Genomic DNA, 27,200 nt, shown 5'->3' with positions numbered 1-27,200 from the left:
GTAGACGTATTGTTAATGTGAACTAATGAACCATTATTGTAAAGTGTTATCAATATTTCTATTTAACTTTAATTGATTTAACCCCTATTTCAGTTTTATTTTTAGTAATCTCTGTAATTCAACTAATTTATGTCAGTTAGTTGCCAATGCAAAATTTTTCATATAATATCTCTTTTTTAATGCATTTTATTTCATATTCATTTCAGCTATTACCAAAAGCATTTTTTAATAGTTAACAATAACAACACTGGTGCAGAAATTACTGTGCTTTAAGCTATGCTGTGTTTTGATTCATTTATTAAAATGGAAAATTAAAATGCAAAATTAAAAAACAGGCTGATTGATATGGGGAAATTGTTGTACACTGACAGTCAATAGAGCTTAATTCACGAGACTAATTTAAAAATGAAATGCAGACATTTTTTATTATAATGGAATGCATTTTCTACATAATAAAGCAGTTACATCATCATAGTATCATCAGTGCATTCTGACATGTTGACAAAACCAACATTTAATGAAGAATAAGTGGTCACTATGCACATAGGAGACCGAGATCATTGATTCCAGTGTCCAGAGGAGGTCAGATTAATTCACTTTCAGCAATGATGCAAAACCAAACAGATAAACATACATACATACATACATACATACATAATGTGTAGAAAAAAAAGTTAAACACAAAGATAGGTAGATCATGAGTACAGAAGTTGCACGTATCCCTTATACAGTCTGAAATGTCTTTATGGCAAAATACTACTAACATTGTATTCTTCATATTCATTTTCTCCAAGAACAAGAGCATCAATACGTCACATTTTAAACATCCTCACATTTTAAAAACACAAATCATGTGTCCTCACAACAGACTGGAACAGAATCTGTTTGATATACAGCATACTAAGTTTGTGCGAAAGATGCATGACTTTAGACGTCTACAGCAAGTCCAAATGTGTGTAAATATCATGCCAAGACTGTGTGTAAGTGTTGTGAAATTGTGTTGTCTATTCTAGTTAATTTTAAATCGACCTATTCTCACAGATAACGCTTTTCTTTGGACTGTCTCCGCTGACCTATCTTTTATGTGTGTGTGTATGAAGCAATGCATGTCTGGGTTAAACTTAGAAATGCCAAAGTGCTTGGTTCCTTTTTTTAAAGTGACTTTGGGGTGTTTTCACACTTCATTTTTAGGGGTCTAAAAGGTAAAATGCCATTTTACATGTAAACGCTCCAAACAAACACTTATCCCTTTAAAAGAAATCAAACTCTTAAGATATATATATATCATGATATAATAAATTGTATATAAATATATGTATATGGAGTAATGTAACTTGCTATACATACACACATTATTTAAACAAAATATGTATATTTCAGTCCTTTGATTTGTTCGATTCTTTTAAACTCAAGTGTAAAAACACCCTAAAAACGTATAAATTCAATCCAAGTAAATGTAAAGTTGTGTATTTGCTTTGTCTGCTCTATTCTCGAGGCTCTGTGACCTTTCACCCTTGACCTCTGCATCATTCCCTTGAAAAGTGCTGATCATCGTTGTGTGTTTGTAATGCACATCTCCAGCATGTCACATCAAAGCCTTCCAGCATCATAAATATAGCCGCGTGTGTGTGTACGTGTGCATATGCATGTGTCTTGGCAGATGTCTATAATAGATAAAGGTCATGCATTTATTACCCGTCAGAGCTTCACAGAGGATCTATGCGGCTTTAGTCCAGTTCCTATTGATAGCTCTGATCAAACGTGTAATGGTCACTCTACTCATGCAGTCCACGGTTTCTACACTAACTTCTCCTGTACAAGTGGCTTGTTTGTGCTTTATTCAGTCGGCAGCGTTTGAGACGCCGTGTGGTTTGTCTTTATAGGTTTGATTCTGTTGGTCCGTTGATTGGATGAGAACTCATTGTGTTAGTTGTTACGGGTTATCTCTAGTTGAGACGGGACAGACTGAACGCTGAGCTGACGGAGGCCAAGAGAAGAACGATGCTGACCGTGAACGCCGGTCCACTGGACCGATACACCACACGGCCGTTACGAGGCTGAACGGGTCTGAAGGTTTCCACCATTGGCTTCCCATCATGAAACTTCAGGCTGGAAAACGCCCGAAGCTGTATGAAGATAATAATAATAATCAAAGATAGTCATACAGGTTTAAAACCCATGTTCATTTTTTAGGGTGAACTGGCCCTTTAAATCCTCTCGCGCTATCATAAATATCCTACTTCTCACTTCTGAATTTTAGTTTAAATTTAGTAATTTTGCTATGTGTAATTTGTCATTTTTATATTTTTTGTAATATTTCTGTAAAACTACAATAAGGTGTCAAGTCACCTTTATTTATATAGCGCTTTTTATAATACAGATTGTTTCAAAGCAGCTTTACAGAGATAAGTCTCATTTGTTAACATTAGCTAATGTGATAACTAACACAAACTAAAAATGAGCAATACAATTGTTACATAATTTATTAATTTTTGTTAATGTTAGTTAATAAAAATACAGCTGTTCATTGTTATGCTCACAGATCATTAACTAATTTTATCAAATACAACATTTGATTTTATGAAGATAATAATAATAATAATCAAAGATAGTCATACAGGTTTAAAACCATGTTAATTTTTCGGGGTGAACTGGCCCTTTAAGTTGTAATTACACTTCTTAGTTCTTAGTGTCTTAGTATATTTTCTAATAAAGCACATTTTTTTACTGCAACAAGTGCAGCCCAAAGTGAATCAAAAACCAAACAAAGACAATATAAAAACACACCAATATAAATATAAATTTGACATAAAATACTAATATTTAGCTCTCTCTAAAGCTAAGATGTAAAAGTGCTTCTTCAAAGCCATTTTAAAAGCATTCATAGTGATGGAGAGCGGTGAGTTTGAGTTATTCAATAATCTGGGCACGATCGCCTGTTCAGCACCTGATGCAAAATTATATATCGTCCGATCTCAAGTTCGTTACTGGCTCGTGTAGAATAACATATATAAGAGGGAGCGAGATCAGTTCAAAAAATATAAATTATTAATAAGACCTTGAAGTCGATCCGATATCTGATGGGTAACCATTGAAGGGATTTTAAAATCGAAGTAATTCTGTCCTTATTTCTTATTCCCGTCAATACTCTAGTCTAGCAATTGATGATCATAGGTTTTATCTTAGCAATTAACCTTAGGTAGTAGAAACTAGTTTTCAAAATTAAAAGGTTTTTTTTGCGTATGGGTGAACAATAAGAGGGATACAATGTTCATTCTTGCCTATTAAGACATTTACCCAATATCCAGTGGATTTTGAATGAAATATAAACCATATAAAAATGACCCGTGCAATTGTATAAATCACCACAGTATCTAGATTGTCAACTTGCTGTCGATTCTGAAGTTTCGGTAAAATAAATACTATTTTTGCTGTGTAAAATACATACGATATGCTATTTATTTACACTCTACCTGTCAAAATTTTGGAATGATTCAGTTTTTTTTTATGTTTTTGAAAAGCCTTTGCTCACCAAGGCTGCATTTATTTGATCATAAAAAACAGTAATATCAAAAACATAAAAAATCTTATTTATTCAAAACTTTTGACCTGCAGTGTGAATACAGGACTGTAAAAGCAAGAAAAAGCTATATAACTACAGAAATATTGGTAACACTTTACAATAAGGTTCATTAGTTAATGTATTTACTAACATGAACTAACGATGAGCAATACATTTGTTACTGTATTTTTTAATCTTTGTTAATGTTAGTTAATAAAAACACAGCTGTTCATTGTTAGTTCACAGTGCATTAACTTATGTTAACAAACAAAACTTTTGATTTTAATAATGTATTAGTAAATGAACATTAACAAAGATTAATAAATGCTGTAACAGTTCATTATTATTTCATGTTAACTAATGATATCTTATTGTAAAGTGTTACCAAAATATGAATACAACTAAACAGTCACTAATCTCTCCTCCGCAATGTTTCAATTTGAAACTCAGAAACTTGTCTTGAATTTTTCAAACTCAGCAACTCCATATTCCCGATCGCGTGTGAAGCAAGTGTGTGTCGTACCTGTTCTGTGTCGAGGGGAATGGGGTTTTCAAACACTGTCCACACCACAGCCTCGGTGCAGCCCGGTGTGGTCAGGGACCCGTCGTACCGGTAATAGTTAGTCATGTTCCCTTCAGACAGAATGAGCTGATTCAGAGAGATCTTGCGAAGAGTCGTGTTTCCATCTGTTCAAATCAAAAAGAGTTATTCAGAGCGATTTCAATTTCTGTTCATTCACACAGAACACGGTTTTGCATTCCACTGCACTTCTTTTCCATTGTTTTTCAATGTAAACACACACTTGACAGATGTCTTTAACCGCTGTGCTGTGTTTTGTTGGCATAATGTTTTTTTTAACACATCTTTAGATCAAGAGTCGGATTTCATTACACTGACATGCGTCTCTTTACTCTGTAGTCATTATTATTTGCTATCCTTGAAAACAATGCAAAATATACAGTCCGGGTCTGAATTATTGTCACTCTTGGTAAATATGATTAAAGAAGCCTGTGAAAATAAATCTGCATTGTAAAACCTTTTGACCTTTTATTTAATAAATTCTCAAAAATCTAACCTTTCATTGAAGTATAACAATTGAAATTGGGGGAAAATCTCATTGTGAAATGTTTTTCTCTAATACACATTTGCCACAATTAATGGCACCCTTTTATTCAATACTTTTTGCTACTTCATTTTGCCAAGATAACAGCTCTTATTCTTCTATAATGCCTGATGAGTTTGGAGAACAGACATCATGCCTCGATAGAGAATCTCTCCAAATCCTTCAGATTCCCCAGTCCATGTTGATAAACTCTCCTTTTTGGTTTTCTATAGGCTTCAGGTTTGGGGTTTGTTGTGTTGATTTTGATGTTTGTTTTGGATAATTGTCCTGATGGAAGATCCAACCACGGCCTATTATAACATTTCTAGCAGAGGCTGTAAAGTTTTATATGTTGGTATTTGCTAGATGCCATGTATCTGAATAAGAAGTCCAGGACCTCCAGCAGAAAAATTGGCCCACAACATTAACTGTCCAGCAGTATATTTAACAGGGCATGGGGTACTTTTAGGGTGTGTTCACACTTGGCATGTTTGGTTGCATTAAAACGAACTCTTGTGCGATTGCTCAATTAGTGCGGTTCATCTGAATAAGTGTGAACGCTGCCATCCGAACCCTGGTGCGCCGAAACAAGACGCTGAAAAGATGGGTCTCGCTCCACTTCCAAACTAACTGTAGTGCGGTTCGAATAAAATATGAACGCGACACAAACCAAACACATGTAAATAAAGCAAAAACAGGACATGATGTCTCAAGATGCGACCCTAAAAAGGACAGAAGGCTCAAGCACATCTTAATCCCTTAATTTAAAAAAATAATGAAAAATCCGACCTTTATGGACACAAATTTTTCTTTGTGAATGAATAATGTATCGTAAATAAATAAATGTTCTTCCTTAAAATACAGGGTGCATAAGTCACCCGTATGTTAAATTCCCATAGAGACAGCAGATTTTTATTTTTAAAGGCCAGATATTTCAGGGATCCGGGATAATATGCATCCTGATAAAGTTCCCTTGGCCTTTGGAATTAAAATTCACCATATCTAGAGATTGGCATGGGGCACTTTTCATAAGATCATCTCTCAATGCAAATTATACCAGCTATTAGCCTAACTGAAATAAAACCATGGCAATCTCTAGATATGGTGACGGGAATGTGATGATGTGGGATATTTTAATTCCAAAGGCCAAGGGAACTTTATCAGGATGCATATTATCCCGGATCCATGAAATAACTGGCCTTTAAAAATAAAAATCAGCTGTCTCTATGGGAATTTAACATACGGGTGTCCTGACTTATGCACCCTGTATTTTAAGGAAGAACATTTATTTTTTTACGATACATTATTCATTCACAAAGAAAATTGGTGTCCTTAAAGGTTGGATTTTTCCTTGTTTTTTAAATTAAGATCAATTTCCAAAAGATGAATTTTTATTCCTCTTTTTAGTCAACTTTAGCATGGGTGTGTTCACTTATGCTAAGCACTGTATCTACAATGCACATACAACGAGGTCATTTAGCCCAAAACACAGCATTGCTCTGGATCTTCTGTGTGTGGAATATATGTAATAAAAAGCCGACCGATCAGGTTGTGAATGTATCCCTATGTGATTTAGGTTTAGTGTTAAAATACCAATGTGAACGCTAAGTGGACTAGGACAAAATGTTTTTCAGGGGGGGGTTTTGGGCAGGGACTTTATCCCTGTTCAAACCAAACCCATCGTGAGTGTTTGCTGCCAACAAGCTCCCATTTGAAGGAGTGTTTGGATGAGAGCAAAGGATTTTTCTCGAAACTCTCCTAAACAACATGTGGTGTTGTTGGCGCTGTTTGATATTTTTTTATGAGATTTTATCAAATAATTTCCGCAATTCTCCATCGGTGATCCTTGGAGAGTCTCTGGCCACTCGAACTATCTTCCTCACCATGCATTAAAACAATAAAGACACACAATCTTCAATCTCAGTAGATTAGAGCTTCTTAATTATCGCCCTGATGGTAGAAATGGTAATTTTTAATGCTTTAGCTATTTTCTTACATCCACTTTCTATTTTGTGAAGCTCAGCAATCTTATTGTACACATCAGAAATATATTCTTTTGTTTTACTCGTTGTGATGGATGATTAAGAGAATTTTGCCTTTGAGTTTCCTCATATTTATACTCTCTTCATGGCTAGATAGCTTTATTTCCACAGCCTTCTTTGATCATATTTATCAAGAGTGCCAATAATTCTGACCACGACTGTATGTGGAAAGTTTCTGTAGATAGCAAGCTGTTTTTTCTTCTAGGTTACATATTAATTAATTTAAAAAAATAAATACTTGATCGACAACTGTTGATCTGAAGGTGAAGTGTGTAGTTTCTGTGCCACTAACAGCATCAAACGGAACTAAAAAATGAAAAATAAAGATAACAATCATTTACAAATACTTATATTGTCCCTCAAACTCACGTCATTGGTTGAGTCATAATTCACTCAAACAAACAGATCAATGTTTTGAAAGCGTCACGGTGGAAGTCAAACTACTAATAACTGACTGAGATTCTGAATATTAAACCGACACACCGCAAACTAGTTGAACATTGAGCAGATTACTCACTTTTCAGGGAATATTCCAGGATATATTTATTCTGACGTCGATGTGCCACATCAATATGCTATTATTCTTTTGTTTATATAACATTTTGTTGTTTATATTATGCATTTACAAACTGAAAATTTTTTATTTTGGCTGCTTGTTCAAATTTCTTCATTAAAATTAGCTTAAGCAACACAATTGCTATGCATTTTGTCCAAACTTAATTTGATTGTGTTCGATCTGCTTAAATATATGTACAATTTAAGTTTACTTAATCTGTTTGTGTTGGATTACATTAACCCTCTGGGGACGGATTGGGCGGTACCGCCCAAAATGACATACTTTTACAAATGTGTAATTATCTTAAAAACTATTAATGATAGAGAGGTGCCGTCTTTTTAGCTGTCTTCCTCAGATTCGGCTGTAAACAGTGATAACAAACTTACCCGGCTTGTATACACACTTCCTTGTTGCGCAATACCGCTTCGTCAAAGGCCAATGAAATCAATGTTGTTTGGCAGATTCACGAGCAACAACCAATGGAAAAATTGCCGATGGAGGAATATTTTTCTTACCCAATCAGAGGAAGGTTACCATGACGTATTCTAGCAAATCGGAGGACTCTGTAGCCTTGCAAGGGGTGGTACTATATACTATTACGCAAACAGCGTTGAGTGGCAGAGACGACAGAAAGCGAACGGACGCGTCGAGTATAAACAAGGTTTTACCGAGCGAGAGCGCACAGAGATATGAGAGAGAGACAGAACAATTATAATATATATATATATATATACACATACAATTATAGCATTATTTATTGTTTTAGCACTTTTATGATGGCAAGCAGTAAACTATTTACGGTGGAACAAGCTCTGGAACAATAACTGGAGAGTGACGAGGAGAAGCATTCCTAAGAAAAACGCCTGGGACTATTTGTAAATAAAGTTAAATTTTTCATTGTACTTTACACATTTTATTTAACAATTACACATGTGTGTCAAGCAAAGGCTTTGACAAATATATTTTTTGTTCAAAAACTGTTCACTATTGTTGTGTGATGTGTGATTTACAGAAAAATAAATGCCAAAAATCAAATTTCCGTTTTTGAAATTCTCTAGTTTATGGTACATTTTCACTCATACTTCCTTTATAAACATATTACATGCATGCTTATGCTAGCTTAGGGTCTTCTGAATCCATAGATACCAAACACATAGTGTTCCATCTCCATTACATATAGTTTATAAGCCCAAATGTAAAAATAGAGAAAACAGACCAAAAAGAGCTTAGTCCCCAGAGGGTTAATGATTTGATTTGTGTTGCATTAACTGAAACTGGGCGGTGCTTGTTAGTACCCAGCATGCTTTGCATATAGCTGAATTAAGAGAGAAAAAATGTTGAAATTAAGAGTTATTTTATGTGTTTTTGAGAAAATGAGGAAAGGGGAAGACTTGATAGTGTGTAATTGTGTTTAATGTTCAATTACATTGGAATTATTAGAACTATTTAAAGTAAATGGGTTACCATTGTGGAGAAGAGTGGAGCATTTGGTTAGTATGTGGACTGATTCAAATAAGTTTAACTCATGTGAAGAAACATAAATCTTAGCATTTAACATGTTAATAAGTGCTATTATTAGCTCAAAGCTAGCTATAATATAGAAATTTAATTGAGTGACCTAAAATGACTGATGTACACTATCAATTAATGTGAATCCAACACACTTTTGTTCAGTGCAGTTTTAATTAAACTAAAGCATGTTCACTAAACTTAACCGGTTTAAGTTACAGCGAAGCAATTCCATTGATTTAGTTGGACATTACTATTTCACATAGATTATTTCTCAATCAGTTGTGTTGTCACAACACAAGGAGTTTACATAGATTCAAAAAATTCCATTCATGTTAATAAAAAGATTGCTTGTGTGGAACCACTGTCCATTATTGAATCAAGTTAGTTTAAAGAATTTTTTTTTGATGAGCGCAGCGAAGAAATAGGGAGCATGGAAATTAATTCACGACTATCAAAAATACAAAGTGCACATATTTAGACCAAGTCAAAATGATTGTCTGTGCTAATCGACAGCATGCCACAGATGAAATATTCCTGTAATACTTCAGAAGTGTTTGTTCAGAACGACGTGGTCTTACTTGTGTTCTGCACGCTGCGCAGGGCAGTTGTGAAGAGGTCGTACTTTTTGTTTGAGCTGCTTGACTCCTGCCGGATAGAACTGACGTTATTGATGTTTTTCATCATATAAATTCAAAATCATTTCAAATTCTCTTAGCAAACTTTACAAACTCTGCATTTTAAAGCACGCGTGTATCAAACCTCGTAGAAGAATCCCAACACAGCGACTCCAGAAGGATCTTTGAGTGCATCTTCAAGTCTGTTGTATCTGTCCTTCATGTGCACAATATGCAGCTGGTGAGAGAATACATAATGCCATTTATTTATAATAATTAATCAGTGTAAAAATGTATCATAATTTTAACAATTCATGACACGTTTAAATGACGATGTACTGAAAATGAAAACGTTTTTCCTCTGTGTTTTTCGCGCTGTTCACACGGATCCGCAAAAACCTCTAAAAACGCTGTATTATTCATGCCAGGCCAGTAGATGGCAGTGTCATTTACTATCGAAACACTACGCACCTACAGACTGAACACGTGATACGCATGTGCATGGCGTCACCGTTACCGTTTTCACAAATTCACAATTTTGTTAACAGTATAATTTAAAAAAAACATGCATTTTGAGACCATTTTCAAAGTTTGCATTAATAAGTGTTCCGTTTTTAACTCTTTCCCCGCCAGTGTTTAAAAAAAAAAGTTGCCAGACACTGCCAATTTCCACAAAAATGTAATGTCTCCCAGAATATTTTGTTGCATGAATATCTGAACATGCAATATATTACAAAAAAAAAGAACAGAGCATCTGCTTTTAAACCAAAATAACCGTTTTATTTTAACTTTATGCATTTTATATAATCAACACTTGAATGTGGGTGAAAGATTCATAAAAGAGCAACTTTTTGAAGATAAGGCTGAGAATTTTTTTTTATTTCAAAGACTACAACGTCCATAAGCAATGCTTTTATTGCTTGTTTCTGCTCTTTTTTCACCGGTTTTTTGATCTGGAGATTCTGCACTTTTTCAGAAGTTGTGTAATAGCGCCCCCTATTGTATAACAATGAAAACACGGAAAGCTATAAAATTCCGCCAATGGCGGGAAATAATAAAATAATTAATAAAAGGCTATGGGGCCATTTACCCGACACCGTTTTCAATTAAAAATGGAAAAAAAATTATGCGTTAAACTTTTTAATGTTATAGCCTGTTCGCAAAAAAAATGCAAAGGAAAAAAATGTTTCCGGTTTTTAATACATTGTTGTCGTGTAAATGTTCCATGAAAATTCTATGGTTAAAACCTCTTTAATTGGTTAACAGTACATTACCCTTTTCTATACAATGAAACGCTGTAATAGATCTAATGGGACTTTCCAGTAAAGTAGCTACAGTTAAATTTTAATTTTTTTGTGGGAAAAAAACAAAATCATCTAATTTACTGTGAAAAAAACATAAACTGACGTGCCAAGAAACATCTGTGTGGCCTCTCATAAAAGATGGGCTTTTCACTGAAATAAATGTTGCTTCTTAGTTTTTCTCATCAGTTATGTCCATTTGGGCGTTATGTTGTTATTTGATTATTAATTGCATTATTTTAGTGGTGTGTGTTATCGTGATGGTGTTTTTCTTTACCACCAGTGTTTTAAATGTGGTAGATTTTAGATTTTTATCAGTTAAAGAAATTATTTTTTTGTTGCCACCAAACGGAACAACTGATGCAAAACAAATTCAATGCACAAAAATCAGGCGGTGTGCATATAGCCTATTCTAGTGTCTAAAATTGCATACACTGTACATGGACCCTTGTGTACGCTAAAACCGAAGTTTATTTGTTTTTTAATCGCAACAGTATGTCGCACCTCCATAGGATACTGCTCTCCATCGATGGTGTGTTCAGATCCAGGCCCTCCACCGACTCCCCAGTGAAGGTGAAACTGCACAGCCTTGTACGTTTCTCCCAGGTTTCCTCCAGATACGGTGGCTTTGATGGGAATACTGACCTGAACTGAGGTGGAAAAGATAATAAGTTAATACTACGAGAGTGATTTTAGTGTTTGAGTAAAGATACACATTTCTGCTGATACAAACACATACACAACTTTCTTCTCCTGCATCCTATTCTTCCAGAAACAGAACTTTTTTTGTTAATAAAAAACAAACTATCTAGCAAAGCCCAGGAGAGGAAATGTAACGTAACGTATTACTTTCCTTAAAAAGTAACTAAGTAATGGAATTTTAAAAAAAAATAATTAAAACTTTTAAAAGTAACTTTCACTAACACATATCTGAGGGGTTTTTTTTGTTACTAGAAATACTAAATAAACATGTCTGTTCACTGCAAAAAAAAAAAAAATTCTTGCTCACTGTTTTTCATCTCATAAAAAAAAAGAGTTTATTCTTGAAAAAAACAATAAAATTAAAAATAAAATATCTGTCAGTGTAAAATAAACTTAATTGAAAGGGAAAACAAGATTATGTCTCTTCCCCCTTGGCAGATATTTTGTCTTGTTTTACGTATAAACTCGCTTAATTTTTCATAAAACGAGTCATTTTCCTCCTCAAGTGAATGCATCTTGATTCAAAGTATTTTTAGATATTTGAAATGGAAAAACAAGACAAAAATGCTAAGAAAGCAAATCATTTCAAGCTGTGTTGGCGATATATTTTACTTAAGTTTTAGTTAAGCATGCACATCAAAAACTAATGATAATCAGATGCATGACCAAACTATAGATCCTAAAATGTGGCGCACTGTTGCTTCCAGAAACCCTACAAGAGTATTCACTAAAGTACAACAGAAGTGCTTGCTCATCCGTCATGAGTGGTGTGTGTCTGACCCGAGTGGCCGTTGTTCTTCATGGTGCTCTCGAAAACTTCCTGGTAACCCGTGAACTTGAACGGCGTCAGTCTCTCGTCCAGCTTGGTTTTCTTCGTCACTATGTTGATCGGTGACTGTCTGGTTTTCCCACATTCTGCGTTCACTTCCCTCCATCGGCCCGGTCCTTAGAACAACACAGAGACGCTGCGTTAGATTTAGTTTTAGTGACGTGTCTAGAAAAGGCACATTAAGAGGCTGGTGTTTCTCCAGAAACTCAACTCACCTTTACAGTGGGACTCACAGGTGACCTGCGTCTGGTAGCACCAGTCTGTGTGAGGATAAAGCATTAGTTAGACTATTAAAATGCCTTATTTAGATTTTTATTTAGACTTTTGATCCTCTGGGCATTTGTGGTGCAATGATTGGAGTTTGGAATATTTTTTTTAATTTTTAAAGGGGTGGTAAAATGCCCTTTTCACAAGATGTAAAATAAATCTCTGATGTCACCAGAGTATGTGTGAAGTTTTAGTACAAAATACCCCACAGATATTTTTATATAGCATGATAAAGTTGTCTCTTTTTGAGGGTTTGCAAAAACGCACCGTTTTGTGCCTGGCCCTTTAAATGCAAATGAGCTGCCTCAGAGGGCGGGGTTTCAAGAGCTCGTGTGTGTTAGCAGAGCGATTACCTCATGCAGACACACTAAAATTACAGAAACTGTTCTGCCTTTAATGTTAAAACAGAGTCAGACAAAGATGGAGAGACACAAGAAGAAGTGACAGCATGTAGAATGCAACAGGACGTCTCTGAATGGTTAGTTGATGAATTTATGTTGCGGATGTGGAGTTAACTATCTTCAATTAGCATTCTGTCATGATAATCTGTAAATCGCTCGTATAGGAACTGTTGTGAGATACACACAGAGTGACTTTCTATTGCATGTGAAAAGAAGGATGCTAAAGTTTGAGCTGACTCACAAATACACTCTTATACAACAACTTTTCCTCTTCTCAACACTGCGTGTCCCGGGGTTTATGTAAATTTTAGGGTTGCTGATGTCACTAACCCGGGAGGAATGTCATGTAGTCCCTACCAGTCCTTTTCTTTAAAAGCAAATATCTCCCTTTGCTTTGAACTTTGAGCATTGTAACTTTGCAGATGTTGTTTATGCTCAAACAGCAACATTACACACTAGCTAAAGTTAGAAAAGTGAAATCGTGTTTTACCACCCCCTTAAAAATGTAGTAAAATTGAAAATTTGCTGTTTTCTATGTGAATATATAGTAAAGTGTAATTTATTCCTGTGATCAAAGCTGAATTTTCAGCATCATTACTCCAGTCTTCAGTGTCACATGATCCTTCAGAATTCACTATAATATGATGATTTGATGCTCAAGAAACATTTATGATTATTATCAATGTTGAAAAAACATTGTTGCTGCTCAATATTTGTGTGGACCATGAACCATGAAAATAATTTAATTCAGCAAGGATGCATTAAATAGTTTAAAAGTGACAGTAAAGACATTTATAATGTTACAAAAGATTCTATTTCAAATAAATGCTGTTCTCTTTAACTTTTTGTTCATCAAAGAATCCTGAATTTTTCCCCCCCCAAAAAATATGGACATTGATATGGATATTTTTTATATCCGGAAGTGGCTAGGCCTTCCCCGATGCCTGTAAAGGGCAGCTCTTTTCGGAAGGAACACCTTAAGACTTCTGCTGAAAACCATCAGCTTGCGCTATAAACTGGAAAGGGGAGACTGCTGTTCGAACTAAAAGATTCACCTGACCCAGTGGTACAGAGTGCCAAAGTCCAAGTCAGAACAGGAAGAAGATGGGAGGCATCACAGGCACTAGACCAGGCCATAACCCGGCTGAAACACCAGGAAGTTGTAGGGGCAGTGCAACATGGCACGGCAGGTTTTGGATGGCGAACACCACCCAAGCCATGGTCCAAAGCCTCAAGGGAGGAAAGGAAACAGCTCGGAAGTCAGGAGGGGGGAAGAGGAGGGCTACAAGGTCATGGCAGTAACCCAATCCCAGCAAGGCAGATGGACCACCTGGGAGGCTGTCACAGATAGGTCCATCACGTTGTCTGATCTATGGAAGTTGCCCCAAGCAAGGCTAAGCTTCTTGATCAGAGCCACGTATGACACTCTCCCAAGCCCCCAAAATCTGCACCGCTGGTATGGCACAGAGGAGCCCTGCCAGCTCTGCGGCCACCAACGTCCCAGCCTCCAGCACATCCTCTCTGGCTGCAAGACTGCGCTGACCCAGGGGGCACTATGGGTGGCGTCACGACACAGTCCTGCGAAAGCTAGCAGAAGCCATCGAAGCACGCAGGCTCGAAGTAAACAGTGGCAGCCCGAACAACATCACACCTGCCTATCCAGTTTGTTAGACAAGGGGGAGAGGCACTCAGTAGCACAGTAAGAGAGAGGCCCTTGTTGATACCCGGAGGGGAATGGGCCCTTAGAGCTGACCTGGATCGCCAGCTAAAGTTCCTTCAGGAGATTGCCATAACCTCCCTCCGACCAGACATCGTGATTTGGTCCATCGTTACGAAGACCGTCGTTATGGCTGAACTGACTGTGCCATGGGAGGATGGGCTGGAGGCTGCCTTTGAAAGGAAAAAGGAGAGGTATGCGGAACTAGCAGCTGCATGCGCACAAGCTGGGTGGAGAGCATACACCTACCCAGTGGAAGTTGGTTGCAGGGGCTTCACTGGAACCTCCATCCAGGGACTCCTCAAGACTCTTGGCATCAGAGGTGCCAAACTGGAGAGAGTCCTCAAAGTGCTGGCAGAAGAGACAGAGCAAGGGAGTTTTTGGCTCTGGCTCCGTAGACAGGACAAGGCTTGGGGTAAAGACGGGTCCTAAGGCTGGCTGCAGGGGGCGGCAGGGAGACGTCCCTGCCGCTGCTCCACCACCCGGAGGTGTTCCGGGATTAAAGGAGCGAAACATCAGTGAAGGCCGGCTCCCGGCTGACGACCCTGCAGCCGGTCCAAAGGCACTGGCGGAAGTGCGTCAGGCAGAAATGCCTTGCAGGTGGTCTCACCTGTGCTTTTAACTGGATATTTTTAACATTGATAATAAGAACTATTATTAATGATTGAGCACCAATAATAATTGAGTAAATAGAAAACAGTTATTTTTAATTGTAATAATATTCACAGTATTACCGTTTTTACTGTATTTTGTTAATGCATCATTGGTGAGCAGAAAATACTTCTTTCAAAAACATTTAAAAATCTGAATTATTCCAAGATTTTGTTTATTAGCGTATTAAACAAGACCTTAATTCTAATGACTTCATTCTATTGTCTCGTCCAACAGGAAAAGCTCTCCCGGTCGCTCACAATGAACACAGATTATATTAAACTGTTATGAGAATTGTTAATAATAAGAAAACTATCTTCTATCTTCAACTAGATATAACTAACGGGATGTTTTGAAGTCTATCTGGCGACTGAAAGAAGTTACTCAGTCGTGACTCGTGACCCTACATCTCAATGCGATCCTGTTATTTTAGGAATTAAAGAGAAATGTCACTGATGACCCAAATGTTATTGCTTGGAAATTGCACTTGGTTCTCATTTGTTTAACATTTGAGTCTTAGATGGTGTAGTGATTCTTCTAAAATTTCTTATGGGAGAAATAAAAAGACACAAACGAGTCAATTACTGTCATCCAGTAAGAGTAACCATCAAACACATGTGAAGCGGCTCCGATCATTGGATAAGAAATGTTTGATTTTGAGATCTCTGAGATTTGAAAGCAGACGTTGATAACTTGGCAAATCTGAGCATATTCGAGACATTTTTGAGATCTCTCTGAAATAAAATCTGAAATAGATAAGCATATGAAGCCATCCAAACCTCTTTAAAGACCCTTACAAAAAATAAGTACTTCAAGCTGATTTTATTAAATATACTTAAGTAAAGTTTAAGTATATTTTAAGTGAAGTTTAAGTATATTTTAAATAAAGTCAATGTACTAGTATACTATTTCAATAAGGCTTGGGACTATATTGTCCCCCTTTTTTTCTGTATAAAAGTATACTTTTAAGTGTAAAAATATAACTATAGGCCTACTACAATAGGTATACTGATAGTTTACTAGTTAAATACTTGTTTTTTAGTTTATAAAATTACACTTTTTTAAGTGTACTCTCAGTTTAGTAGTTTTATACTGCAAGTATACTTGTTTTTTTTAAGATAACCTAATAGTTTTACTTTTTATATGTTATTTTTGGACTTTAAGTATACTGCTATGCTCCTATAGGTATTAATTTTTATACTTAAAATATACCTTGAACTGTACTAGCATTTTTGATCATTTTCACAAAGCCTTCATGTCTTATCAAGCTTAATACTTCACGTTTGGCACAAAACTTGTTTTTAGTCACAGTGTCAATCAACTTTATCATTTCATGTTTATTAAACTCGTCCTCGATTGTGAACTTGTTTGGTTTTTCTCCCTCACAAACACAGAGCTGTTCCCATGTCTCCAATGCATTAGCTGTTATTCTCTGCCATTCAATCGCTTCTGATACACAGGAATTGCTTTTCTATTGTTTGAGAGCTGGAAAGACACACATCTCTCTTTCTGTCTCTGTTATCTGCTCATAGCATCGCAAGGGTCACATTCTTCTTATTATTTTATTAATATTTCACAATGGAGACGCACGACTCCACCTTGGTGGTGGAACAAATATTTTCACCCTGTCTCCGAAATCAAATAGTTATGAAAAACACGCACGGCGTTGAAACGAATGGGTCGGGTTGTTATTTCTAAGTTCGGTCCCACAGACTGGAAGGTAAAGGAAGTGCCAGTAAAATGGCACCGCCAGCAGGTCTTTCTAGTTTCTACCATGATGCCGTTTCCTTCTGCGGGCACATGATAATCAGGCTCACAAACAAACCCAACGTGTGAACAGCAGCGAAAGCCAAAGCATCCCAGTTTCTCCACATGAGGCGTCTGGAGCTCAAAGCCAGGAATGTGAGGAGATCAGCGTAAGACTGTGATCATAACAGACCCGTGTTTATCGTCTCCCATTGTGTGACGCAGATGATGTCATTTCCCTCACAGTAGCATCCTCTTGGACAGAGCCGGAGAGTGCAAACTTCCACGCTTCGTCAACTTATAAACAGACTGGCTGATTCTCAACTTTCAAATGTAGAGGACCTGTTACAACTACTAGAATAAATGCAAAAAGTGAGTTTCTTGTTTTATTAACGTTTTTTTTACCAGAACACATTTACAAAGAAGAAAAATGACCTAACAGAACAAGTCCTATTTTCTGGAAAAAATAAAATAAAAAGAAAAAAGCATGGAAATTACGTGAATTTATGCTTTAGACTAGAAAAAAAGTATAAAGATTTAAGGTCAGAAAATAATCTTGTTTTCCCTTTAAGTTAAGTTTATTTTTTTGACCACATTGGCAATTTATTTTTATTTTATTTTAAGTGTAATGCCGGTTTAATATATATTATAATTTTGCCTGAATGTAAATGTTTCTTAATTTAAGAATGTTTAGTGAAAAAGAAGCGCATGGTTGCAAGTTAAAAATACAAATTTGTTGAATTGTTACGATCTGTGAGTGTGTTTTCTTTGTTTGGTCCCTCCCTTGTTGTTCTTGGCGTCGCTCTATCTCTATGGCGCGTGTGCGCGCGCGCGCTCTCTCTCTTAGGTGGACGCACCTGTTCGAGATTTGAGTGGCTGATTGACGGAGCTGACTGATATAAGCGCCAGCGAGGAGGAGAAAGAAAAGGACGACAGATCTTGTGGGCTAACCAGCAAACCAGTGTTTCTTTAGATTTGTATTTTGTTTCTTCTCTGTTAGTTGTTGTCTGTTTATTTAAGTTCGTCCCGTGTTTGGTAGCCTACGTTCGTTATTGTGACGTCTGTTGTGAGTAAATAAATAGATTTGATGGATTTTGTCGTTTACTCGTTCTTGTTTATGTTACATAGTCTATCTTCTCTTAGAGTAGATACTTCGTTATGAGAAGTCGTAACATGAATTAATTCAACCTTTTAAGTTGCAAACCTTATTTTGATGAGTTTTTTACAACTTAAAATTGTGTGTAATTTAAACTTGAATTTTGGCTTCTTTTTTTGTAATCGAGTTGTTGTAACTTAATGAAGTTGTCTTGATAAGTTTAAAAACTGGGTAGTGGATTTCTAGTTCCCAGCATGCATTATTGTATTGCATTTCATTAAGAAAGGGACAGACCTGAGAGTATTTAATGCAGTTGACTTTCTCTAATGGTTTTTTGGGACAAGTTATATCTTATTCAATTGAAATGTTATGCAAGTTATTTTCAGTAAGCTATGCTGTTGATTTTATCTGAGACAATATTAATTGGTTCCAGGGCCACGAATCAGTTTGTGTTAATGCTGTTTCTCCAACTCGGTGTAGTTTGTTAGTTGAATCATTTAATCAACTCATATAGATTGATGCACACTGTTGCATTGAGCCTTGATGAAGTTTGCATCATTGACTCTGTCGTTCTCCAGTTTATCACTATAATGCCGAGTTCAGACTGCACGATTTTGGCCCCGATTTAGGCTCGCCGACAGGTTTTGAGAAATCGCAGACAAATGCCCGAAATCACAGGCAAATCGGTGCTCGTTCACGCAGTGTGAATGAGCAAAGACGCGTCCTGAGAGAGAATCGCCGACGAGTCACCGACGCCTGTGAGATATTTGGCATGCTAAATATCTGGACCTGTCGGTGATTCACAATCCCGCTGTGTGAAAAGTGTTCTGACTGAAAACTACATCGGCGATGACCGACAGCCAATGAAAGAGCACGATACAGCATGCAAGGACAGCAGGCTGTTCGGGGAGGAGTTTTACACCACAATATTAGTATTTTAATACATACGCCTATATTTACAATTATATCAAACAGAAACAAAGCACAAACATTTGCATGACCAGCAGGACATTTGTAAAATTATTTATTTACCCCCACCTCTCTTTGCAAAACACAGTCCTTGCTCCCCTCGTCTTCCCAACCATTTCCTCCTGCATAAACTGTTTATTTTTCTCATTTTCGCTGCAAATCATCGCACAGACAATTTGGATCGCAATCTTCTTGTAGGCTATCATTTTTAAATACAAATTCAGTGTCGCGCGAGAATTCCGGTCTTACGCACGCGTGATCTTCCGTTATTTCCTTATCACTTCTCGCGTTTGTTTGGTTGTGAAACGTAGTTTGCGGACCAGGGAGAAGTTGTCGGCGATTCTTTCTTTTGTAAAGTCATGCAGTGTGAAACCTCCTGTCGCCGATCCATCGTGCTGTGTGAACACACCAGCAACTGAATGTTACCCCAGATAGTCACGCAGTGTGAAAACAACACTAGCCATGTTTCCATCCTCTTGTCAACCGAATTATCTGAAGTTCGGTAAAAAAACCTCATGCGAATAAAGCTGGTGAAAGTGTGTTTCCATCCAACGGCTTTAAAGCGAATAAAAACCTGTACGTAATGACGTCACATGCTGTTTTGCGATCAAATTGGTATATCGAATTGATTTGAGACATTTTAAGGTGTTTCCATTCATTTTCGCACTGAATCGAACAACATTGAAGCAAACTTTTGCGAACAAAGTTTTGCTAGACAAAACGGAGCCTAATAGTGCTTATGTGCCAGCTGATAGCGACATATGTAAGGGAAAATGTATATGCCAGGCGGTTGTTAGCCTGAAGGGGTTGTATTCGCTAACAACCGCCTCGCTATACATTATCCTGCTTATTACATGGCTACCTACCAAATAAATCAATAATTTGACACAAAATATTAACTTAAAAAGGAGTTTATTGATTTAAAACGAGTAGTGCTTCTGCTAAAGAAAATAGTCTGTTCCGTCTCTGAACTGCGTCCATGGCAACGGTGTGTTATACTTAGCAGCTCCGCAGTCTGTTAACAAGAAATAACACACCGCATTCTACATTAGAATTCAACCAAGCCACGTAATAACAAGCAAACCTAACATAAGAAAACAACGACTCTATAAACACATTGCTATGATGATGCAGATGCACGTAAATGCCCACGACAACGGAGGCAGCCTGTGGTGTGGGAACGACAGCGCTCCATCAGTTCTGGGAGATCGTGGTTCAGAGACACTTCACGGAAACCCTTTGGTTGAAGCATTTTTTTGCTTTGTCCACTTACATCTGTCTTTGTTGACATCCGCCATGTGTGCGCAAACAGAGCGGGAATACTGGCCGGAAATGAACTCGTCTTCTTCTATGTTTTGTGGCGTGTTGCAACCATAAAAGGGCCTAAAACTTAATCGTAATTGATTATTTATTCGGCAAATAACGTTTCCATCAGCTTTTATCGCATTTGCCGTATATCGATCAAGATAAAATCCGATGAGACCGAACGTATTTCATTTGAGTCGATATTCATGAAATTTAATCGTATTTTACTGTTTCCAAAGGGCATTTTTCATTCGATATCACTTAATTCGGATAAAAAGGTGTGGATGGAAACATGGCTAGTGACACAATTATTTTGAAAATCATGCAGTCTGAACTCGGCATAAGCTGCATTGAAACAGTCTGTTTAAAGGTGACTGACGTCATTTGGATTGAAATGAGCAGCAGGTGTCATTGGTGTGGGCTATCGTACGCGTACGGTCAGTGGAGATTGAGAACAATGCCTGGCTGATATGAATGAACACACGGCGTTTGATCTTCAGAGCAGCTCGAGAAACAAAGTAGGCCTAAGTGTCACAGTAATATCTCCAAGACAAAGATTCAATGCTGTAGCCGTGGATAAACACAAAGCTAAGAAAATACGGTTTCATGCACGTAAACCAAAACACAAATCCTGCCGTGATATTATCTGCTGTGAGTCACACACACTCCATCAGTGTGTGTGTTTGTGTGCGATGAATTTCATCTGAACACGGAAAAGGTTTTAAAATCTGCAAGTTACACAAAGAGTTTCCTTATTTAGATTGCAAGATTGAGTTTTACCTGATCTGGCATTTTGCCACTTACTGTACAGGCGAATATGTTAAAGTGTCTGTGTTTGGACTTCTGTTTGCTGAGGTTAGCTCATATTTACTGCAGAAAACACCTTCATCATAGTGAACTGCACACTTTAGGCTGCCTAATAACACAGCATCGTGTCTCTGTTGTGGTTAAGACAATCTCATAATGCATTTTGACAGATAAACATTCCCAAAAATGTTTTTATCCATCTATTGTTTATTTTCTATATTTTTAGAATATATATAATATTTTACTTTAATATAATATAATTTTTTATTAAAGTACATTTTGCATAATGTTACTGTTTTTTCGTTTATTATTGTTATATTCCCTTTTACAGCCTTATCCCTATGAATATCTTTCACCAAGACAAATTCCGTGTGTGTGTGTGTGTGTGTGTGTGTGTGTGTGTGTGTCATTCTGATTCTAATTATTATTAGCTTAAGTAAAGCATTTCTTGTGTCAGTCCTGGACTTAATGGGTCAGAAGGTTAGGCTACTTGAAGAATATTTCAGATCAGTCACTTTTCCGTTTAGTTTTTTTAACAGGACTCGTCAATGTCAGAATGAATGAAAGGGCCAATCACATCAAGGAAGGCGGGGCTTTACTGTTCACATGATGCATTAGCTCCGTTTTAGCGGTGAAAGAGTGTGAGGTAAAATCTACGTAAACATTAAAGGGATAGTTTACCCACAAATTTTAATTCTGTTATTTATGAATCTCTTCTGTTGAACACAAAAGAATATATTTTAAAGAATATGGTTAATCAAACATGTTAATGGGCCCAGTTTATTTATTTTTTCCCATACTATGGAAGTCCATCAACTGTTACCCATATTCTTCACAATATCTTCTTTTGTGTTCTATAGAAAAAATACATTCATACAGTTTTGAAACAGCTTGAGGACGAGTAAATGAGTAAATTCAATTTTTTGGGTGAACTGACCCTTTAAATATCTTACAACTGTTTCATGATAGGAATGTTAAACAGCCAACGGTAATATGATGCAAGCTATTTACGTAATTCATGTAGGCTAATTCACAAACTTTAAACAGAGACGTTTTCGCATATTAGGCGTATGATTAGACGCAAAGATTGTGTACTGTATTTTGAAATAAGAATACTGTTTGCAAATAGTCATTTCATTGATTTTATTCTCTTTTTATTTTGGTTCTGGTCCACAATGTTCGAGGCTACTCATGCAGTTCTTCATTCCAGCATGTAAATATTCCTATTGGCTTAATTAGTAGCACTTAAGGTCCCATTTAGTTATCAGATGCTTTAATGAAAAGTCATTTACAGTCCACTTTACCTCAGTTATACTCCACAGGGACTGAAGCTGTGATACAATAGTTAATGAATCAACAATGAAATTTCAGTCCTGGCTCTTTAACCTCTTCACACATTACTAAGTGATTGATAATAAGATAAAAGTGGTGATATGAAGAAGATAAGTGTTCGTTTGCCTGTTCTACGCACTTGTAGTTATGTATCTAATTTTGGCTCTTGTATGGAGACCTTGAGCCTTTTGACTTGTTATTGGCATACATTCATGTGCCCTAGAAAGTATATATGGACACTGAAGTCACACTTATCAGAATGTTATGCAAATTATGTCAGTCAAATGCTGTCCGATCTTTCCTCTTCACCAACCTCATCATTTTCAATGTGTTGTAATCGCATTAATATCAACATGTTCAGCTACAAACAAACAAAGTCACACAATACTGTGTCAATCAATCTTCAATTTCAACACTCCACATTGTTTTAGCATTTTTATTGTCAAAAGCTTTTGAAGAGTCTTTGTCATGTACAGGCTTTCACAATACACTGTTTCAGCGTCAGTGTTTAAAAATGTCTTTAGATCTTATAGTGAGCAGGAAATCTAAAATCCAGGCAAGAGATTATGTTTTAATATCTTTAATCCAGAGGCCTTTGTGTCGATTATTCACAATAATTGACACTTGCTTTGAAATTGAGTTGTTTAACACTGAGACATTTTTTTAAGAGTGTCTTAATTTTCCAAGTAGATTCTTTCTTCATAATTTTTTTGTTTTTTTGTTTCACTAACCACAAACGAACGATGAGCGCGCATTTTCACCTGGCGGGAAATAGACGCGTAATCGAATTCGTCTGTGGGAGGAAACCATAGCATTTTGCTTCTGAAAACCGAACCATAGCTACTGTCATTATCACTTTATTCTTCATTTACATATCATGTCACTAAAAACGTTGCGTTTTGTGAAGCTTACTGTACAATTGGCGCCAGAGGACACTTTGGGTTGCGCGTAATGAACCTCATTTCGATGTTTTTTTTTTTTTTAAGTCTAGCTCTGTGATAGTCATAGAAGGCTGTGATTTGCAGGTGTGAATGTTTCAGTTTCAGAGCTTTACTCGTTGGCAAACAATCCGGAAGCCTCCTGGATTTCACGCGCTCCTCCTACACAAGGAACGGGAACAGACCGAGTGTCCTTGAGCAGAAATAAAGATGCTCCTTCCTCCAGAAAATCAGCCAGCGCGCAGGAATTTTTTTTTATGCCGATGACGGACTTTTCTAGGGATTTCGATGTTTTTCTAAATGTATAAGATAAATAACCAGCTGACAGTCTGCATATAGGTGAGAGAGTGTTTGAATCAACTAAATATTTACTGAGAATTACAAAAAGTTAGACTATTCCAAATAACCAAAGACAAGCTTTGCGCATTAATGAATGGGGTCATCTTTATTTTTGGTTTGGGATGAAATTATGTGGTTATTCTTAGTTGTGGATATTCAAAATAAATTAAATGAAAAACGTTAGAAAGCATCATGCGCGTGTACTTTTGAAAAGCTCGAGGCTTTATTGAAATTAAAAAAGTTATTAATGTTAAATGTTAAGATCAGGTATTAATCAGTGACAGTGTTTTACGCATAAAACAATTGACTAAGGAACTCGATTTGTAAGAAACTGTTTACGAATAGCCTGAATGTAAATCTCCACATGTCAATGTCACACGAGTCAGTTTGCTCACCTTTAAATGATGCACATTACTTTAAATAAATGGACACTAATAAATGCAATATGAGGTTTAAGTTCAATCTGATCAGTGCTTTGTCACGTGAATGTCCTTATTAATATCAAACCCTGTAGATCAGTAAATAAGCTTGAATATGAATGCATTATGATGATGAAACTCACCTGCAGCGCTGCATGAATGCAGAAGCAGTGATAGAAGAAAAGCTGGAAGCAGAGCGCGCATTGTGTCTGTCCTGGGACTCCAGCAGTGAGACTGGACCGAGTGTGTGTCCTGTGCGTGTCCTGGGACTCCAGCAGTGAGACTGGACCAAGTGTGTGACCCTTAGAGAGTCTAATCGGCTCTTATATAGTAATATATCTATCAATGAACGGATGGAGTCCGTTGGCCCCTCCCCCTCCCATCATCACATTCCTCTAATACAGTTATAATGAGAGCATCACCGGAACACTTTACATGCTATCTATCTATCTATCTATCTATCTATCTATCTATCTATCTATCTATCTATCTATCTATCATCTATCTATCTATCTATCTATCTAATCAACCCATCCATCCATCAGAATTGAATTATACAGTGGAATTTAATATTGTAATTATAGTAGTTAATAGTGATGATATTGTATATTAAATGATCAACAATGCATACTATTATATGTGAGAAGATGCTTTCTTATCCAGATTAACTTACAGTTAAAATAACTTATTACAGAGGCAATCCAGCTGCACATCATAGGAATCATTCTCTGATTCATGATTCACTGATCTAGAGGTTTCAACCAACAGTCTCTGAATAGCTGGCCATGATATATTACTACTTTACCACTTCGGTCAGGTCAGTCTTGAGCTTTAAGGTAAACTGTCATTGCAGCACATGAAAAAAACAAGTCATTTAGGTCTCAGGTCATCTTATTCAAACTTTATATTTGCATTATTTCTTATTTTATTACTACTTAAAGTTTTCACTCATCAAAGCACGAATAAGCTAAAAAATTGCACTTGTTATAAGAATATTTCAAGTTAGGGTCAAACCCTTTAATAATGATTCCTTCAGTGTTTCTGTCCCAGCGTGTATTTCGGGGAAAGGGAATTATATCATTAAAAAATTAGGAAAGTTCTGTCAGGAAGTAGGAAGTGTTGAATTATTGTTATTGTTTTACTTTTATTGCCTCCCTTCCCTTATCTTGCCTGTCTTATCTTAAAAAATGTTTACTTTACTGCAATCTTAAGTAGCCTACTGTACACATTATTTGTGATTTTCAGATGAAAATGCACTTCCCATTGTTTTATTGGTTAGTTGTTTTGTGTTGTTCATACACTTTATAGCATGGATATGGGAGATTATTATATCTTGTATAAAGTTCATACGCGTAAACACCTGCTATCCACAAACTACTGCCGTTATAAATAGTTGACCAGTCGAGAGCAAAATAATCATTCATTTGGCTTCGGTGACATCTAATGGCCGGTGAAGACACGACAACACAATTAAATCAAAATGACTCAAAACTGTTCAATAGCCTATTATACCATATTATAATAATACAGCAGTAGGCTATAGCTACAATAAATTTAAAATATGTCTATGTATTTATTGTTAAACGTTTCTTTCTTCTAGCCATCTATCTCATAAACAATGTGCACAATAGCCTACATAACACTATTTATAGCCTACTTATATTAGTTTAGCACACCATAACGCCTATTTACATTCACTTAAATTTCTATATGCTATACCATAGCCTAGGCTACTGTACATACACAGATAATATATGTTTATTATCTGTTTCTTTTCGCTCTCTGTTCTGTGGTAGCTTCTTTCACAAAGATAAATTCATCGTATGTGTAAACAGGCTTGGCAATAAAGCTCATTATGATTCTGATTTATTGGCTATTTTCTATTACATCAAGTTTTGTGAGGGTCCAATTTTTCTTGTTTCCAGATGTACTCTTATCCATTCACTTTTTTTTTCCTTAGGGTTTTTAACGATTCTTTAGTAAAGTGGTGCAGGTATGACATAGGCCTACATTTTGTAGTCCAAAACGCGGAAACGAGTTTGCATTTTAGCACTTTCGGTTCGATGGGTTTTTGGTTAAATGGGTGAAATAAGTCTATGGTGGACACAAGCTCAGTAGGCCTATACTTGTCATATGTATAACTGCTCGACGTAAAATAAATCAGTAATAGGCTACCCCACTCGCGATTTTTTAAGCTGTTATGTTACGTGTCTTGTAAATTGTTGCTAATGCTAACAAGTGTCTAAATGACGTGACATACGGAGGCTGTGAGGAGAGTAAACGTCATCACGCCGAACAGGTAAACGCAGTCCTCATTTACAGCCGTGCTAAGCATATAATTGTGCTCTTATAAACTTATAAAAATGTTGCCTGATTAGTGATGGTGATGTTGAAGACTCCGTGGGACTTTGACTTAAATCAATCACTGTTTCTCCTCGCGGTAATCAAGCTCGTTGTGCATTCGTTGCTTTCTTCCAGTCGGTGTTCACTAAAATTCATCAGTCCGTGGAGAAAATGGGTTGGATATCCGGACGGTTGTTGTGCTCTGTGTTAAATGGTTAGTTCACCCCCCAAAAAATAAATAATAATAATAAAAATTTCGGTCATTAGCGGGCACAACGCAACGCGGGGCTAGTTGTAAACTTAGCATGTGAGTCAATCTCGGTCAGCAATCAACAGAAAAGCGTATCAAAAGTAGGCCTACTGTGCACATACGATTGTTATATTTATCATACAGAACATAAGTCAACGTTTAACATAATCCCAGATTTATGAATGTGTAAATGTATGACCAAACAATTTAAATGTTAATTGTGCAAGAAAACCTTGTGTTTTTGTCATTTGAACCACTTATTGAGACGTATTTTATTCATTTAATGATTCGATTAGGCACACGTACGTTTTAATAAAGACAAATCATCTTTTTGTAAAAAGTAGGCCTAGACATACGACATATAAGACTATTTTTCGACACCTGCTGGCGTATTTATGT

At 36.5% G+C, this 27,200-nt stretch overlaps 1 protein-coding gene across 1 annotated transcript; it reads right to left on the bottom strand.

Moving 5' to 3' along the window:
- Positions 1 to 398: 398 nt before the first annotated feature.
- On the bottom strand, positions 399 to 24,501 carry ca4a (carbonic anhydrase IV a). The gene is made up of 8 exons (XM_077222916.1): positions 24,352 to 24,501; positions 12,437 to 12,481; positions 12,173 to 12,337; positions 11,195 to 11,340; positions 9,535 to 9,627; positions 9,354 to 9,420; positions 4,086 to 4,249; positions 399 to 2,126 (listed from the first exon to the last, which is right to left on the bottom strand). Exons 1-8 carry the CDS (start codon positions 24,410 to 24,412, stop codon positions 1,947 to 1,949), a joined length of 921 nt encoding a protein of 306 aa, XP_077079031.1. The 5' UTR covers positions 24,413 to 24,501; the 3' UTR covers positions 399 to 1,946.
- Positions 24,502 to 27,200: the final 2,699 nt, after the last annotated feature.

Source organism: Siphateles boraxobius, unplaced genomic scaffold, assembly GCF_051911475.1.
Source record: "Siphateles boraxobius isolate OS27281-9 unplaced genomic scaffold, OSU_SipBor_1 120, whole genome shotgun sequence".
In the NCBI taxonomy this organism is placed as follows: Eukaryota; Metazoa; Chordata; class Actinopteri; order Cypriniformes; family Leuciscidae; genus Siphateles; species Siphateles boraxobius.
Note: the sequence above shows the minus strand (reverse complement) of the source record. Positions and strands in the feature narration are given on the sequence as shown.

Bases quoted from the DNA above. Each gene is read 5' to 3' on its own strand.
- ca4a (XM_077222916.1), bottom strand. From the start codon at position 24,412: ATGCGCGCTCTGCTTCCAGCTTTTCTTCTATCACTGCTTCTGCATTCA. The intron at 12,482-24,351 runs GTGAGTTTCATC...ATCCTCACACAG, and splicing joins GCATTCATGCAGCGCTGCAG to ACTGGTGCTACCAGACGCAG. The intron at 2,127-4,085 runs GTACGACACACA...ATCTTCATACAG, and splicing joins TTCCCCTCGACACAGAACAG to CTTCGGGCGTTTTCCAGCCT.